Source organism: Phyllostomus hastatus, unplaced genomic scaffold, assembly GCF_019186645.2.
Source record: "Phyllostomus hastatus isolate PE091 unplaced genomic scaffold, TTU_PhHast_1.1 phas_contig_147, whole genome shotgun sequence".
NCBI lineage: Eukaryota > Metazoa > Chordata > Mammalia > Chiroptera > Phyllostomidae > Phyllostomus > Phyllostomus hastatus.
The window spans coordinates 2729037-2747123 of NW_025333603.1; the positions used below are offsets into that span (position 1 = coordinate 2729037).

The 18087-nt window shown below is 43.8% G+C and overlaps 1 protein-coding gene across 1 annotated transcript in view; it reads left to right on the top strand.

Annotated features, from left to right (window-relative positions):
* Positions 1-18087, top strand: part of C8B (complement C8 beta chain) — a 40141-nt gene that overhangs the window by 13690 nt on the left and 8364 nt on the right. Inside the window, exons 5-9 of the mRNA XM_045857238.1 lie at positions 1964-2096; positions 4486-4683; positions 8493-8733; positions 10742-10870; positions 13285-13448. Of these exons, the coding sequence (XP_045713194.1) occupies positions 1964-2096; positions 4486-4683; positions 8493-8733; positions 10742-10870; positions 13285-13448 (865 nt within the window). The remainder of the gene's footprint in view (positions 1-1963; positions 2097-4485; positions 4684-8492; positions 8734-10741; positions 10871-13284; positions 13449-18087) is intronic.

The following is an 18087-nucleotide window of genomic DNA, read 5'->3' on the forward strand; positions in this document are numbered from 1 at the left end:
AGAAGGGACCAAACGGGCCTGGTGTTTGCCCGGCTCGCTTGCCCCATTCTGCAGTTCCATGGCCTCTAGGGGGCAGAGTGAGAAGCTCCCCTCACGGGCTTTAAAAATCCCTGTAGGTGACAGAGTGTGGGGAGGAGAGCAGCGGCCCTGCTAGGATTCACCGTCTTCCTAAACAAAAATCGAATCGAGATCTTAAAAGGCTGTTATTTGAACAAGAGAGAAAGAGACTCCTCACATGGGGAAGACATCCTCTCAAGGCCACCTACATGCTTATTATTATAACCCCCACCTCCTCTGTAAGGAAACTGAGACCTGGAAAAGTTAAGACAGTTCCCAAGGGTCACATGGCTGTCTCAGAGGACAGAGCGGAGACTTGTCCTCCGCTCTGAGCCAGCAGTGGACATTCAGAGCCAGCAGTGGACATTCAGAGCTAGGCAGTGGACTTGTCTCAGTCTACTGCCTAGCTCTGACTAGTGAAGGTCCGAGCTCCCTGGCCACAATACCTCGGGTGAAGCACTTATCTGTGGGAGGCTTCAGTTTTGTCATCTGTAGAAGAGAGGCAGTAAAACCCTTCCTCTGAGTTCTAGGAGGACTGAGGAAGCTAATGTAATTGTAAGAAACTGGTAAGTGAGAGGCAGCTTGTGTGGTGGGAAGAATGCAGCCTCTGTTCTTGAATTAGTCGCTCAGACAGAATCCTGGCCCCACTACTTGCTTCTGGAAAGTCAATTGCCTTCTCTGTGCCTCACTTTCCTCATCTGTTAAATAGGTCTAATAATAATAACCCCTATCTCATTAGAATTAAATGAGCCAAAGTGTGTAAATTGACTATTACAGTGTCTCCACAAAGTAAGCACAACATTATATTTGTTAAATAAAATAAATATACAATTTTTTTAATGACACGTGACATTCTGCCATAGGGAAAAGAGCTTGAGACAATTCTGTTGGGAACAGAACCGAGGCCAATGTGTAGAAGCTTAAAGGAGACAGCTCCTTTCAACAACAGCAAAAAGAACTTTCGGTAGCAGTCAGACCTGGGCCACAGGATGCAGTGAGCGATAATGTCTAACTACAGGCAGGATTTCCATCCATTCTAAGTGGACACAATGATGTGTACTGCCCAGGGCTTCGGGCACACTGAGGTGTTGCACTGGGTCACCACAACACTACCATGTCTGTTTCAGTTAGACCTCAGTAAATGCTAATTATTTTACTGTCTCATGATGTGGGTCATACAGAAATTCAGAAGAAAACTCCCCTCCTCCAGGGGCAGACAATCCAGTGGGGACACCAGACACATAATTAATAACAAGCATTTATCATGGACCAAGCAGTATTCTAAACACTTAACAAATATGACATGTGCATTCCTCCCAACAGCCGCATAAGGTAGGTATTCTCCTTGTTCCCATTTTATAGATGAGGAGACTCGGGTATAGAGAGGTTAACCAGTGTGGCCAAGGTCATGTAACTCGTAAATGACAGACCAGGAATTTGACCCAGGCTTCTGGCTGCAGAATTTGTGTTCTTACCTGTTATGCTAGACCGCCCTTGTAAGGCGACTGTAACAGCACAGAACAATAACTGCATGAATGGGACAAGCACAATGGGAAGGCCTCTCTCCCAGCGTGATACAAGTGTCAGTGAAGGCTTCACACAACTGGCAATGGCAGGGCTCGATCTCAAAAGATAAGGGAAAAAAATGGTAAATGGCTGGAAGGGCATTCCAGGCATAAGGAACAGCACGTATACATAAGAGAAGGAGCGAGGGACTAGGGTAGGTTGTGGGTGGGAGTGGCCAGAAATGAAGTGGGAAAGCTGGTTCCCACCAGCTATCAAGGGCCTTGAATGCCATGCCAAGAAATTCTGTAGGACCACCTACTCTTTGGTAGGTCTACCAGTTAAAATCACACAGCTCGCTGCTTACCCACCCCTCTTCTTCCTCTCCATGACTTTTCTGCAGGGTTAATTTGTTCACAAACAGTTTGGAGGGCCCAGTTCTTGATCACAGGTATTACGCCGGTGCGTGCTCCCCTCATTACATTCTGAACACGAGGTTTAGGAAGCCGCACAACGTGGAGAGCTACACCCCACAGGTATGTGGCAGCCAGGAGGTCCCTGCAGGGCAGTGAGCACTTAGGGAGAAGCTGGCCAGCACGGCTGAGAGGCCAGGCCTGCAGCCTGCAACTGGGCGAGCTTCGGGCATCCCTTTATCTCTCTGCGCTTCAATTCTTCATGTGTAAAGTGGGCAGTTCCTTCCTCACAACATGGGGTGAGGCTGCCATGCTGCACAGAGTAAGAGCAACAGTTGTAGTAGCAGTAATTGTACTAACAATATCAAAGCTACCAGGAAAACAGAAGAATAGCTCAGGATGTGGAGTCTCACTGATGTGATGGCTCTGCAATTTCCCTCTATGTAATCTTAAATGCTCCGAGTCTCCCTTTTCTTGTCTGTCTGTCTGTCTGTCTATATTTATTTATTTATTTATTTTAAATATTTTATTGTTAATGCTAGTACAGTTGTCTCAATTTTTCCCTCGTTGCCCCCTCCACCCAGCCCATACCCCAACTCCCATAGTCAATCCCCACACCTTTGTCTATGCCCATGGGTCCTTCATATATGTTCTTTGACTAATCCCCTCTCCCCATCTTCAAACTGAGAGTTACAAAGGTTCTACCCTGTGGGGAGAGGACTACTTCAGGAACGTGGTAAGCGCTCAGCACACCCACTGAATGGTGGCCCTTGGGAATGTTAACTCGTGGTGTTACCAAGTCCTTACCTGTTAGAGCCGGGCATTGTTCTAAGCATTCGAAGTCGTACAAAGCTCTACTAACAGCAGCAGTTGTGAGGCACACGCAAACTGAAAAGCGTTCTCACAGAGAGCAGGGTTTAGAACAGACTGTGTTACTGTGAATGACATACACTTAAGGTCTGAGAAGACATTGGGGCCCAAGGCCTGGCTCTGCCCCTGGTCCCAGTTTTACTTCAGCCTCAGTTCCTTTTCTGCTCTGGGCCTCTCTCTCCTCATTTGTGAAATGAGGGGCTGGACTAGACGACCTTCATGGTAGTTTCCACTTCAAAAACCGTGCATTCCTGGAGTTCAAGCCACTACCCCACCCACTGCCCTTCCTGCTCCCATTGTCCCCACACGGACTTATTGGCCAACAGAGAAAAAGGGAGCCTGGGACAAACACCCTCCCTCATGGGGCCAGGGCCCTCCCCACAGCCTGTACTTCCCAGAGAGGATCTTAGGATAGCCGTTGATCAACCAGGCCCAGGCAGGGTATATGGGGGGGGGGGGCAAAAATAGGTTTACAGTTGTTTGTATGGAAGATAATGCAATAGTTAATCAATAATACAAGAATAAACTCTGTTGCATGTACTCACAACTGTAAACCTACTTTTGCCCACACTTGTATATCTTAGTCTCCCCTCTTTGTAGCCAACTTTTTTTGAGTGCTGTGCCAGGTGCTGTACAGTATTTTACCCATATAAACGCAACTCTTGGAACAAGCCCAGTGGCAGGAATAATTATTGCCTGCATTTTACACATGAAGGAACTGAGGCATGGACAGATGAAGTCAGATGTCCAAGGTCACCCAGCCTGAAAATGGCAGCCTTATTCTAGGCCCCAACGGGCAACCGGGATCATGTATGCCTCTGTACTGGCAGCTGAGGTGTTATGGAAACTCAAGTGTCTAGAAGCTGATGATTGTTGGGGTAGGGGTGGAGAGAGTTTGGGACTGGTCACTCCAGGGCCACCAAGGCAGTACCCCTGGCAGTTCCCCTGAGCACAAAACAGTCAGCCCTGATTTTTAAGCAGGGAGCTCTTCTGAGGTCTCTCAAGGGCATCTCCCCACCCTTGTCACCTCGTCCCCACTGCACCATCTTTGGTCAGACCCTCATTTCCTGTCTGGTATTCCTCTTACAGCCTCCTCATTGGCTTATCTCTCTGACCCCAAAGTTGTCCCTACCATCCAACCACTATGTTTTCCTAGAATGATCTTCTTGAGGTTCAGCTCCTCTTTGGATTAAGTCCAACTTCAGAGCAAGTCATCCAGAAGCCTCAGCATTTGTATAGCAGCACATTCTCTCATAACACCCCTCTCTTCTCCTCACTGTCATGTCTTCTGATGCAACCACACTAGAACCCGTGCGGTTTTTAAATACATCCTGCCCTTTCCCACCTCCATGCCTGTGCCTAAGCCAAGTCCACAGCCCAAAAGTTCTCCTACCTTTCTGCCAATTCAAATCCAAGCCAAGCACTCAGTTCTAAATATCTCCTCCCCGTATTGAACACCTCTGTTTCTTCTGCTGGATCAGGAGCCCTGGGGGGTGGGACAGAGCTGGCTTTGAGTTTCTTATATCTAGAGTACCCGCTCCAGTGTCTGGCACATAGTAAGAGTATGGTGGATGTTTGTGGGCTTTTACTGAACTGACGTGAATCAAATAAAATAAAAACCTGTTCTTTTTTGTTCCTTTAGACCCAAGGCAAATATGACTTTACACTGACAGAATATGAATCATACTCAGATTATGAACGTAATACTTCAAGTTTGGAAACCAGCAAATCTAGTTTCAGGGTTGGTTTTGGAATAACTGGAATATTTGAATTTTATGCTAACTCAGCAAGTGATATTCGCAAACATTTTATTCAAAGAACCAAACAATTTGCTTATACTGTAAGTACCCTTTTGTTGCTCTTCAATTTCTATGTATTCACTTTGATTTTCATGCCCACTTATGTGGTTATATTCCACATTACTACTAGTCCTAGCAACCAATTATGTTTCTGTTATCTTGAAAGTCCTTCATACACACAAAAAATAGCATGGTCTTATGTCAACTTACTTTTTAGAAGGGCAGGCAGCAGTGGCCTTCTCAAATATGCAAAGGAAACAGACTTCCAGGAAGTCCAGGAACCTCAGAGAGTCCCAAAGAAGTTGGACCCAAGAAGGAACACACCAAGGCATATCATAATTATACTAGCCAAGGTAAAAATGAAGGAGAGAATCCTAGAAGCAGCAAAAGATAAGGAGACAGTTACCTACCAAGGAGTTACCATCAGACTGTCAGCTGATTTCTCAGAAGAGACCTTACAGGCAAGAAGGGCCTGGGAAGAAGTATTCCAAGTTATGAAAGGCAAGGACCTACATCCAAGATTGTTCTATCCAGCAAAGCCTTCATTTAGAATGGAAGGGCAGATAAACTGCTTCTCAGATAAGGTCAAGTTAAAGGAGTTCATCATCATATTTACCTTCATTTTGTAAGAGGCATTTCCCCTTGGTTTTCATTAATTTAATATTGTAGGTATGCCAGACCAAATCATCTCTAGATACTTTTCAAACCCAACAATTTGACTCCCACCTCAAACATTCAGCTGACATTCCTCTCCAGAAATTCACCCAAGACCTATTCTCTGACTTTTGGGGGGCTTTTGGTGGAGTTGACCTCACATCACACACCTGTTTCTCCTGTGTTCTTCCAGCTTTGTATCAGTTCCCTTCCTGGGGTCTAATATCTCCATATGTTCTTCTTTTTTAAAAATATGTGTATTGATCTGAGAGCGAGAGAGAGGAAAAAAGAGAGCAAGAAAAACATTGATTGGTTGCCTCCCATACATGCCCCTACCAGGGACTGAACCCACAACCACGGTCTATGCTTTGACTGGGAATTGAACCCCCAATCTTTTGGTGCATGGGATAACACTCTAACCAACTGAGCCACACTGGCCAGGGCTCTCTGCCTGTTCCTTAATTTGTGGCATCTTCTTTTCTTCCTTTACAGCCAGCCAGGCGACGCTTTGTGTTCACCTCCCTCCTCTATGTGAACAAACATGAGCCTTCATCACTGCTCCTCACCTTTCTGTTAAGCTCTGACCAGTCATCACCTGCTCCTCTGGGCATCACACCCTGCATACTTCACTGACACTCCAAAGCATGTTCTTCCTCTTAAATTTTCTGTGTGAAATATTCTTTTTTCTACTACTTTACTGGGCTAAGAATTTCAGAATCATATTTGATTCTCTTTTCTCTTCAGTTCTGCCATTTTGGGCCACCCAATCCTTTAATACAACTCTTTAATATTTTTAAATCTTAACCCTGATCCCACCTTAACTATCCCAGGCCCTGTTGTCTCTTGCTCTGCCCTCCTCAAGGGTTTCCTGTCTTTCAGTTTGCCCCTTCAAACGTCTGTGCTGCCAGAAAAATGTTTCTGTGATGCCAATCTAATCATCTCATCTGCTTCCAATTGCCCGTAAGATGAAGGTCAAAGTCTTCCTTGATGGAAGAGGAGTCATAGGAGTGGGAAGTAATGGGATGTGTGATGTTAGAGAACAGGTGACAGGCAGATGTGAGGAACCTTGAATTCCAGAGTGAGGGAGGTGCATTTTCTTCCCTGAGCCTTTTCAACCTGGGTGTGACATGATAGAAAATTAATCTGAGAGGTACATGGGGAGACCAAGACTTAAAGTTGGCAGTGATTTATGTGAGAAGAAAGGGTGGGGGGCTCAGAAAGATCTCTGCTGCAAAAATACCAACCAGGAGAGAATGTGCAGTAAACCTTTATTACACTATAATTATCTTGGCTTGTTTTTCCTCATCTTCTAGGCTGTGAGTTCCTTGGTGGCAAAGTCTGGCTTTTTACATTTTTAGATTCAGGATGGCACTCTGTAGGTGCTCATGATGGAGGATAGAACTAATTAAAAGGAACTTTCCTTGTTAAGAGAGAAAATGAAGGGCACCACCCATTTACTCCCTTACTTTCTTCTTCTCTCTCCTTTTCTCCTCCTCCTCCCTGATTCAAATAGCTGCTTGCAGACTGCTGACATTGTATGAGGCACTAAACTAGAGACTTGGGACCCAAAGGCACATATAGCATGATTCTTGCTTTTACACTCACAGTCAGTACGAGAGGCAAATGTGTATGTAGATAACCTACTCTTAATCTTCTAATAGCAACTGTAATACAGAACTGTGTATGCTATGAAGAAAATATAAGCAAAGTGCAATGCAATCCTGGAAAACAGAGTATGTGTACAGGAAATCCAGAGATGATATTGAATAGGTGGCAACAGCTAAGCAAGGACTTAAAATATAAGTAGGTGTGTGTCAGGCAGAAAAGGGAGGGAAGAGCAGAAGGAACAGTGTGTGCAAAATTATATTATGAAATAAAAAGGCAGATTGGGGAACAGTAAAACGTGAAATGATGCTTGAAATATGGTGTGGGTGACGGAAATAGTAAGATATGGAGAGGAAGACCTGAGGGTTGTAGAAGCTAATGCCAGAGAGGCTATTGGAGCACAGATTGTAAAGCTCATGTATTCAAAGTAAGGGAGTTGATTTTATTCTGGAGGCAACAGCAAGCCAAAGCATGGGTTTGTTTTAAGCCCCAAGCAGCATTATAATAATGTGATCAGAATGTAAGGATGTCAGTTCTGATTAGAAAAAGAAGAGAGATGGGTGGGAAAGCTTTTATAATAACCCAAGTGAGAGATGAAGCCTCAAACACTCAGAAAAGTCATGAACAGAGCACCTAGTGATGGCTTAGGTTGGAGGGGCAAGGAAGGAGGATAGTCACGAGTCACTGAGGCAGGACTAGAATGGGTGGAAGCCAGGCAGACACCAGTGAGGGCACTGGGGCAGGGGGGCACACTCAGAGCTGGCATGGCTTTCTGGAACTTATTGGCCAGGCTGCTGAAGTTTTAAGATTGGGGTAGAATGTACCCCATGGACACTTCCCACTTTTGCACCTTTTTTCTCGGCATCCACAGCAGTGTAGCAGCCTCTCCCCTCAGGGGCTGTTATACGAACAGCTCCTGGATGTTTGCACATCACCTAGCATGGCCACCATTCAGATGATCCCACAAACCAGGGTCACCAAACTTTTTCTCTAAAGGGCCAAATGGGCTTTGTGGGGCCGTAGAGGCTCTGTTGACATTACTCAACTGTGCCACTGTAGTGTGACAGCAGCTTTGGACATAAACACTTGGGCATGGCTGTATTCCAATAAAACTATATTTTCAAAACCAGGCATTGATTTTGGCATGCAGGCTGTGGCTCATTGTGTCTTGCCATACACAACAATGTCTTGCCTCCCTAAAGCACTGCTTTCACTTTTCCTTGAGTAGCTTTTCTTCTGAAGAACATAAAGAAGTTGCCTTTGTGGGTCAGCAAATCCCGTGTCCCAACACTGTTGCCACATGTGCCCATGCTGCCCCCCTGCCATGTCTTGTTTCTGGTTACCTCCCCTTTTCATTCCTTATTTGCTACTTTAAAGAGGTGAGTGAAGAGCTAGCTCTTCCAAGCTGAAAAGGACATCAGAATATTTATGAGACATGTCAGAGAGGCCGCCTTCCCTCAGGTATCCTAAAGGAATCATAAGAGTGACGACCCCAGACCGAGAACATAGGCTGGTATTTGTAAAGTTCATCTTCTCGTTCCAGATCCCTAGCTTTAAATGTCTGGTTTTCCCATGTTGGTATTTCATTTAGGGAAGCAAATTTCTGCACGCACGCTCTGACCTTGAAGTGGCACATTACAAGCTAAAATCCCGAAGCCTCATGCTGCATCATGAATTCCTTCAGCGAGTCAAGCAACTGCCCCTGGAGTATGGCTATGGGGAGTACAGAGATCTTTTCCGTGATTTTGGGACCCACTACATCACAGAGGCCGTGCTTGGGGGCATTTATGAATACACACTTGTTCTGAACAAAAAGGCCATGAAGAAAGCAGGTACATGACCCAGGGTACCAGGGCTTTCCTACAGGGGCACATGTGAGCTGTGTGCGGTGACAGAAAGGGCTTCCATTAGTTTTGGAAAGAAGAGTTTTAAGTCATGCTCCTTGTTTTCCTTCTCTTTCCCTGACTGTACTTTTACAGTTTCATTTGCATATTCTTCCTCATTTTTTTAACTTGCTAAGGTTGGTTCTCCACCCAGCCTTCAGTCCTGGCTGTCCTCTTTCTCCAGCTCCTCTGTAGACAATAGTGTCCAATCTCAGAGCTTTCGATGCCTTCACCGTGCAGATAACTTCCAAGTTTTATCCCTCCTGGCTCCCTTCTCTGTCAAAATGCCTCGTTGATATCTCCATTTGAATGCCTAACAACCATCACAACTTTAATATGCCCGGCAAAGAAAATGTTTGCTTTTCTTTCCCCAAATATATTTCTTCCATTGTCATCCACATCTCAGAATAGTTCCATCATCTAACCCAGAGACTTGGGCAAAAACCTAGGAGTCAACGGTTGATTATTTTACCTTCCTGTCAACCTATTAGCAAGTCCCATCAGCTTAGTCCCTGATTGCCTTTTATCTCTGTCTTTACCATTACCATCTTACACTCACCCCAGGACTGGTAATTGTCAAAATGTGAATGTGGATTATTTGAGAATTTTGTAAGAGGCAAACCCTGATTCAGTAAGTTCCAGGTGAAACCCAAGATTCTGCATTCCTGGGAAGCTTTGATGTGATGTCAATGCTACTGTCCCATAAACCACACTTTAAATATTGAGGTTGCAGATTATTACCATTGCCTACAAACTAATATTCAATTCCCATCCCTCCTCTACAATCCGTTCTCCATACAGATATTACCAGTCTTTGCAATTGTAATTAACTACAAGTCTAAGGCATGATTCCTGCTTCCTAAACCAGTACTGTTTCCAACAGCATGGCACTTGTCAGACTAAGTGACTTGCCCTGGGCCACAGAGTTTACAGTGGCAGAGCTGGGGCTTGGTTATAAGTCCAGGGCACTTGTTAGAAGCCACATGGTGCATAATGTAAACTTATGTCATGGTGGCCTCAGTCTTACCAAGATTGAGGGTACCTTTCTCCATACCAATGGTATCAAAAGTGATTTTCATGCTTTCTCAAATGGGTTCTGGGATAAAATAAATTGGGGAAACATGACAGATCCCACTTTAGGCATTTCACAAGCATACCGCCATGAAGTGACCCTCTGCCTGTTCTGATGCAGCACTGGTTGCACTTACTTGACCACAGAAGTCCCTTCTCTTATAAAACTTACTAATACAAGAATTATAAGAGATATTATCAAGGGGCTCATGTTTCAAAAAACATGCTTTGGGGAATCTGCACCAATATCATGAGACAACATGAGTAGTCAAAATTCTGGTTCTTGCACTGACCTTAAAGTGCTGCAGAAAGGTGCTTACAAGGCATACCTGAGATTTCAGCTTGCCCAGGGGAGGAGGATGCCTTGAGGAGAATTAGAGTGGGACAAGTGGGAAATGATCCAAAACTGAAGAAGAAATTGGAATGGGCCCCTTTGCCAGGTACTATACCAGACACTTGATATGCATTACTTCAATTAATCAATTAACAAGCTCTTTCTACTACATCAAAGATGAGAGAAGGGTGGGTCAAGGGAAGGGAGATGATTGCAGCAGCCTATATTCATCAGCTCAATCCCTAGAGACATGATAAGGAACCACATTTTTACAAAAGGGCTCTCTGAGCACTTCCCCCTCTTTGGCGGGAGGCAAGAACCCTCAGAGCCTCTGAGAAGGCTGCAGGGGAAGCTGACACTCCTCTCTTAGGAGGTCTCTGCCCTGGTGCAGTAGCTGTTTGCATTTCTTGTCATCAGGCTGGCCACCCATTCATTTGCACCTTAGTCCCTGTGTGGCCCCATGATATCCAGCCAGGCCTCTGGAATCAACACAGGGAAAAGGACAGGATGAATCACCTTTAGGTCAAGAGCCTCTTTTCTTGCTTCTTTCAGGTTATTCTCTTGCAGATGTTCATGCCTGCGCCCAAGCAGGTTTTAAAATTGGTGCTGCCATGAAGGTGGTCTACCTCAGTCTTGGTGTGTCACTGGCCACATGCACGGATATTCTGAGGGAAATAAACGGTGAGTGGCAGGGGCCTGTGACTCCTATGCTTATGCTCTTTCCCTCTAGAGCACCTCCAGGACTTTGTCTTTCTTTACATTAAATACTGGATATTCCGAGCCATTTCAATTAAAATAATAATAATTCATTCAGTAAAAATTTACATAGCCCCTACTATGTGCTAGGCATACAAAAATGAATAAAACTGCACTTTTATCCTCATGATAGTCACATGAAGTAGGCAAACAAAGAACCAAAGATAAGACAGTGATGAGCACCAAACCCAGCCTGAGGCATCAGGGAGGGCTTTCTAAGGGAGGCATCATTTGAGTTGCCACTGCAGGAGTCAAGTGTCAAGGTTGTGTTTTAGGCAGGAAAAAAAAAATCTAACAATGGGAAATTAGTCCAGGGCTAATTTTAGCCCCAGTTGGCTGGGCTAGAGGCAGGATGCTGGGGTCAGGGGAGGTAGGCGAGAAGACTAGCCCTTACCTGAGACGATGGGCTTTAGAGAGACTAGAAGAACAGGCAAAATAAAAAATAGTGCAGCAGAGTCCTCATGGCAGGAGAGACCAGGTTGGGGGTGTGCACTGAACCCAGGGTGTAGAGCCAGGTTAGGAGCAGGAAACTCAAAGGCCATACAAGGGAGCTGGGATGCACCATGGCCAGTGGGGGAGGAAAGAGAGATTGATGAGCAGGGCTCCAGTCCCCAGCCCCTTCTGCACCTCAATCAGCTCTCCTTCATCTACTGTACTTACTAAGTTTTATGTGAGCAAGAGTTCCACAGCTGAGACAAAACAACAACAACAAAAATTAACCACCCATCTTGAACAGTCTTTTGCACTGTGGCTGATGTGTGGTTGACGTTTATTGGTTCATCTTGGTGTGGCTGGGTTGGAAGATGCATCCTACATATGGAAGCATACATAAAATACAGGTGCTCTTTAAAGACTGCTAGTAAAACAAACCCCCATCCAGGTCATTCGAGAGAACATTGCTCAGCACCCCAGAACCCTCACCAATCACAACCCCTTCCTTCCTTTCCAAGACAGCACCATCCTGACTTCTGTGTCAACCATGCTCTTCCTTTCTTAATAGTTTCACCTCCCATATGTATCACTGACCAGTATGGCTCAATGTTGTTTGTCTTTGAACCATGGATGGATGGAATGCAATCTGTTCAGTTCTGGGGGGGGGGGGGGGGGGTTCATTCAACATCATGTTTTTGTGTATAAATATAACTAGTTCATTTCCATTACTGCATAAATACAACACCTTGTCTATCCAACTGTTAAGTTTGGGTCTTTTGCTATCTCATACACTTAGAACCAATACTGCTATGATCATTTTCACTCAGGCATCTGGTCCACTTGTGCAAGTGTCTCTCCAGGGACCACACCTAGGAATGGAATTGCTGGGTTGTTGATAAGTTGTTTTTCTACACTAGATAGTGCCAAGCTGTTTTCTAAAATGGTTGTACCAGTTTACACCCCTACCAGCAGTATGCAAGGCTCACTTCATATGATGCTCAGCTGTTGCAGACTCAGAGCTGAGTAGCCACTTTACACCAGTTCTTTTGGCCTTGGGCACATAGGCCAATTAGAATGGGAATGACTCACTGACGTGACTGAGAGCTCTCTGGGAACTCCAAGAAAAATCAAAATAATAATCAGTCTATAGTAGACACTCTTTCCTAAGTATCTATCCCCTGCAGAACCCAGCCGTTACAGACTTTTCCAGCTTTGTCATCTCACACAAAGAAGCGATATAGCTTAGAGCTTGGGCAGAGCTATCTGCATAAATTCCTTCACACCAGTGCCTAAGATTTCTTCTCTGCTAAATAAGAATTACATACTTTCTATGTCATAGTGAAGGTTGAGTGAATACATGTACAACACTTAGATTAGTGACTGACACATGAATGATCAGTACTTATCTACCAATCTATTTACCTATCTATGATCTATGAATCTATTCCTATGTATAGATGGATTTATGTATCCATCTATTTACCAATTTATTTACCTAACTATGATCTATCAACTTAGCCATATGAATGTATATATGTATGTAGCTATGTATCTATCTCTCAACTACTAATTTCTTCACATACCTATGAGCTGTTTATCTATCTATCTATCTATCTATCTATCTGATATCTATGTTCCATTGACTAACTTAGTGACTGGCATTTATAGATGCTCAAAATAAATGTCCCTCTTGTTCTGTCCCCAACTTGCATTGCATATGATTGGGTGAGCTGCTTTTTGCCCATTACAGGGTGCCTCCCTTGCTGGCAGGGATGTGTCTTATCTGTCCACTTCTCCAGGGCAAGCTCAGTGAATATCATGGTAACGAGGCTGTTAGCTGGGTTGCAATAAATTCTAAGGTGCAAAAGTAGATTACCTGACATTCCAGGTCTCTGTGTCCATATCAGACAGAAACGAGAATAACAGCATGGTAGAGGATTTGGTGGTCCGAGTGCGAGGAGGAGCAAGTGAGTACATCACCGCCCTGGCGTACAGGGACCTGCCAACAGCAGACCTGATGCAGGAGTGGGGAGACGCAGTGCAGTACAACCCAGACATCATCAAAATCAAGGTACAGCTTGGCAGCTACTCTACCGGTCCTTCCCCTATTCAGAAACAGCCATGAGGGGCTCCTGTGAGCCAGAGTGTAGGATACAGAGCTCAATAAAACCCAGCCCCTAATCAGGAGATGCGTACATTATAGTAGAAAATGCATCTGGAATGAACTGATTATGATATACTGCTCAGCACTGGTTAGAAACTCCTGACTCGCTCTCACTTGGGCCCCCAAGTTGCTGGAGAAGATGAACCATCAGCTTCTATTCCAGGCCTTGTTAATATTGTTTCTGTTTCATCAGAGAATTACTCATTCACTTATTTGTTCATTTAAATAGTCATTCAGGCAACCAACAAATAGTTGCTGTGTTCCTACAGTGTGATAGGAACTCAGGCACTGGAGGAAAATAGAGGGACATGCAAGGATGAGAAATACAGTCTGCACCAAACAGTAGGACACATCCAGGCGTAACTATCTTACAGGGCAGGATAATACATCACAGTGATCACTAACATCTTCGGGGCACGTATTCATGACACTCGGCCAGGGGCTTTAACAGTCTTATTTGATTTAATCACCACAAGTCTTCAGATTAAGTGTGCTTATCTCCATTTTGTGGCTGATAAAAACCAAGGTCACAGAGGTTGCACCCATCTGTGGTTGCTGGGGAGTCTCTGATAGGTCTGGACCTGAGACTTGCACATTTTCCCTCCTCTCCAGACTTTTAAAAAATAATGATCCCAACCACCTGTCACCCAAACAAGAATTGTTTTGCAAACTTAAACTAAAAGGACATTTGCTGGAATGGGACTGTCATACACATCAGCAGCAGTAGGTCCTCGCCTGTGGGGCCTTCAGGACAGTGTCCATGTCATATCTTACACCGTCCTCTTCTCACTGTCATCTGTAGAGTCATTGAGCATCCAGCCTCTGGCCCCTGGAGATTTACTCTTGCAGTGAAGGAGGGGAGCTGAGGGGCTACCACTCTGATGGGAGGCTCTGTACTTCCCCACCCTGACAATTTTCCACAGGGTCTTTATTTGTATGTCAAATGCACAGTTTCTCCAGAACAAGAAGGCTGCCATTCAAATCCTTTCCTCTGCCACTTATTCAGTAGTGACATGTAGGCAAGCATCGAGAAGAACAGAATTGCAGGCAGCTCCAGAGAAATCTAGGATTAGCTGATGGCACAGTGACATGAGTTGGTATCATATATGGGCATAGGAGAGAACAGAGTTCAGGGAAAAATAGATCCCTGGCATTTACATTTTAGTTACCTCTTACCTGAACCTTTTATTTAAAACTGAGAGTTAATGGATTGCCTTGATTACCTATCTAAATAGGTTGGACATGCTAGCCTGGGCATTGGGAATGCTGAGTGCCAAGCATATGTTGTGATATGGGATGTGGTGTGTGGGGGCCATGTTTGCATCCTAAGCATCTCAAACAGGCCTACAAACAACCACAGATATGTAGCACTTTCCTGAGGCTTCTCAGCACACGTGGCACATAGTGGAAAGTCACACCCACGACCAGTATAGGGCTCTGCAGGCCTAAATGGGCCAAAAAAGAGGAAGAGATTGGAGAATCAGAGATGTTTTCAAGGAGCTTCGGGGGCAGGATTGTTGAAGGTTTTTACCTCTGTAAAAACCTCTGCACTTCCTCTGTACATTCCTAACCTGAGTTGGAAACATACATTCTGGGCATCCCAATCCTTCTTGCAGTTTCTGGCAAGAGAAACCTGCAAATGGCTTCACATGATCTCTAACTAATTCTCCTCTGCAGAGTCAGCTTACTAGGTAGCTGGAGCAGTGATTGCTTCCCAGGACAGTAGAGCCCACTACACAAGCAATTCCTACACACAAGTGTTAGTCAAGGCCGGTGTTGAAGACCACGATCTGAGTCAGGATTCCTGTAGAAGCCAGGTGAATGGGGAAGAATGCCACAGAAGAGCCCCATTCCCACTGTTTACTGGTGAACTTAGACACAGAGAGAGGGCTCTTTGTTTGCAGGAGAGTTAAGAGAAAGTGATAGACATGAAAGTGATATAAAGAAAGTTCTGAGCACAAAAGATTAACATGACATTCATGATGCAGCAGACAAGCATATGTCTAAAATATAGAAAAACAAGTAAATTTAAAATGCATTTGCTTTGTGACTATAACAAAATTCAAGAAAATGAGGAATGTATGAAATAAAAAATAGGAGCTGAGATGTTTAGACATGAATCAGGCGAAAAGGGATGTAGCTGAATACAGGAAACCAAACTCACAATAGCAGAATTAAAACCTACATGGGGAACTATAAAGAACAGAATTGACACTGCAGAAAATTGAGCCAGTGATGTGGAAGGTGCTATAAAAATGTTCTTAGAATGTAGGAGCACAAGGCAATGAGATTAAAACAATTATATGAAAGAAATATGATGGACAGAGAGTGCAGACTTACAATCTAAAACTCAGGGACTTCTTCCTGAGGAGGAGACAAGATTAAGTGTGAAGATGCATTAATCAAACACATAATGAGGGAAATTTCTGTGAGCTGATACTGCAAAATGAGCAGCTTGTTGAAAATTAGGCAAAAGTACAGGGGGGAAAAAAACTCTACTGAAACATATTCTGGTGATTTTTTTTCTTTTAGCAACAAATATATCCTATAAAAATAAAAGTCATATTGTTCTTAGAATTCTTTCCGACACTAAATGCTTAAAGATAATGGAGTGACAACCAGGAGGTCTGGAAGGGAAAAGCTTTTGGTACATTGAATGATCCTTAATGGCTGAGAAATCCCAAAGACATTTTGAGATAATAAAGGAAGTATGTAAGGGGTGGCCAAATTTAGGAAATGTAGGATGTCAGATTAAATTTGAATTTCAAACAAATAAGGAATAATTTTTTAATATAAGCATCTCCACAGTATTTCACTAGATATACTTACACTAAAAAATTATTTGTTGTTGATCTGAAATTCAGTTTTTTGGTTTTTTTTTAAAGATTTTATTTATTTATTTTTAGGGAGGGAAGGGAGGGGGGGGAGAGAGAGAGAGAGAGAGAGAGAGAGAAACATCAATGTGCGGTTGCTGGGGGTTATGGCCTGCAACCCAGGAATGTACCCTGGCTGGGAATCGAACCTGGGACACTTTGGTTCCCAGCCCGTGCTCAATCCACTGAGCTACGCCAGCCAGGGCCTGAAATTCAGTTTTAACTGGAAATTCTGTATTTAACTGGCAACCCTAATCACCAAGTCTGTCATCCATACACATTTCCAGAGTAGTCAGAGCAGCTAGGCTTTGGTCTGAGATCCAGGCTGCTGGAAGCCATTGTGTGGAGCATGGGCATTGTCCAGGGTAGAAGGAAAAAATACAGTGGTAAATGGTACCCAGGAGATGAGAGGACAGCCTACGTACGTTGTGCTGCAGGGAAACAACCCCCAAATGTCGGTGACATGTTCAAAAGTATACTGGCCAGGGGGCTTTCCCACCATCACTCAGGGATCCAGGTGATGAAGACTTTACCTGGGCATGTGCTCCCAAGATCATCAGCAGAGGTAAGGAAATAGGAAAAGTCACCTCACTCCGCTCCAAAAGCTTCAATCTGGAAGGGTCACTCCCTTTGCTCACCTTTCATGGCTCCAGACAATTCACACTACAAAGCTGTTCTTAGGGATGGCAGGGAATTGCAGCCCTGCCACCTGCCCAGAGAGAAAAGAAGCTGCTGTATTTGGTAAACAGTGATAATGACCTCCAAATCTTTCTAAAGCAGCTTAATCAAAGATTCTCTAAAAGCAAATTACTCTGACCAAGAGAACATTTAACATACAGATACTGTGTTAGCATGGCCTGCGCGGATGATGTTGCATGTGAACTGATGGAACTGACAACATCACCCTCAAAAATAAGTTCTGAATTTCAAATAAGGAAACCATGAATATGATTAAATGTCAGGTTGCACACCTACAAAATAATTTTGCCACATGTGAAATTCTAACTGTAAAGGGAATGATGCGATTTATAAGAAGGACACATCTGAAAGAAATAGGCAACAGCCAGAAGAACTCAGAAGGTGAATAAATATGCAAAATGTTCAGCTTTTCTAGGAATTAAAAACTAAAGTAACAAAGCAATATTGTTTTACATATCAAACTGACAGTGATTAAAAATCTATAAGCCTTAATGTCTGTTGAGAGCGATGAGATGGGCACTTCCATAAAATGAGCTGGGACTACAAATCGTTACAGCCCTTCAGGAAAAGAATTTAACCATACATACCCCAGACATTAAAAAAGGTTTATAGCTTTTGATTTAATAACACTAAGTGCAGAATTAGCTCAAGAAATAATTGTTAAAGTTGGTAAAGATGTGTGCATAAAAACATGCCTTGTTTTATGTGATTTATAATAGCAAAAGAGAAAAAAAGGAAACAACCTAAAGATTTAATAACAGGGCCAAAGTTGAGTATGTTCCAATTTACCCATACCACAAGACACCATGTAGCCATGAAAAATCATTTTATGCTCATAATATGAGGCAAATGAAAAAAGTGGAATCCAAAACTATATTTGTCTTAGGCCACCAATTTGGTGTCACTACAGTATTTGTCTATCTACCAATCCAAAACAGGTGCACTGAAAGGAATTAGACCACAATGGTAACAGT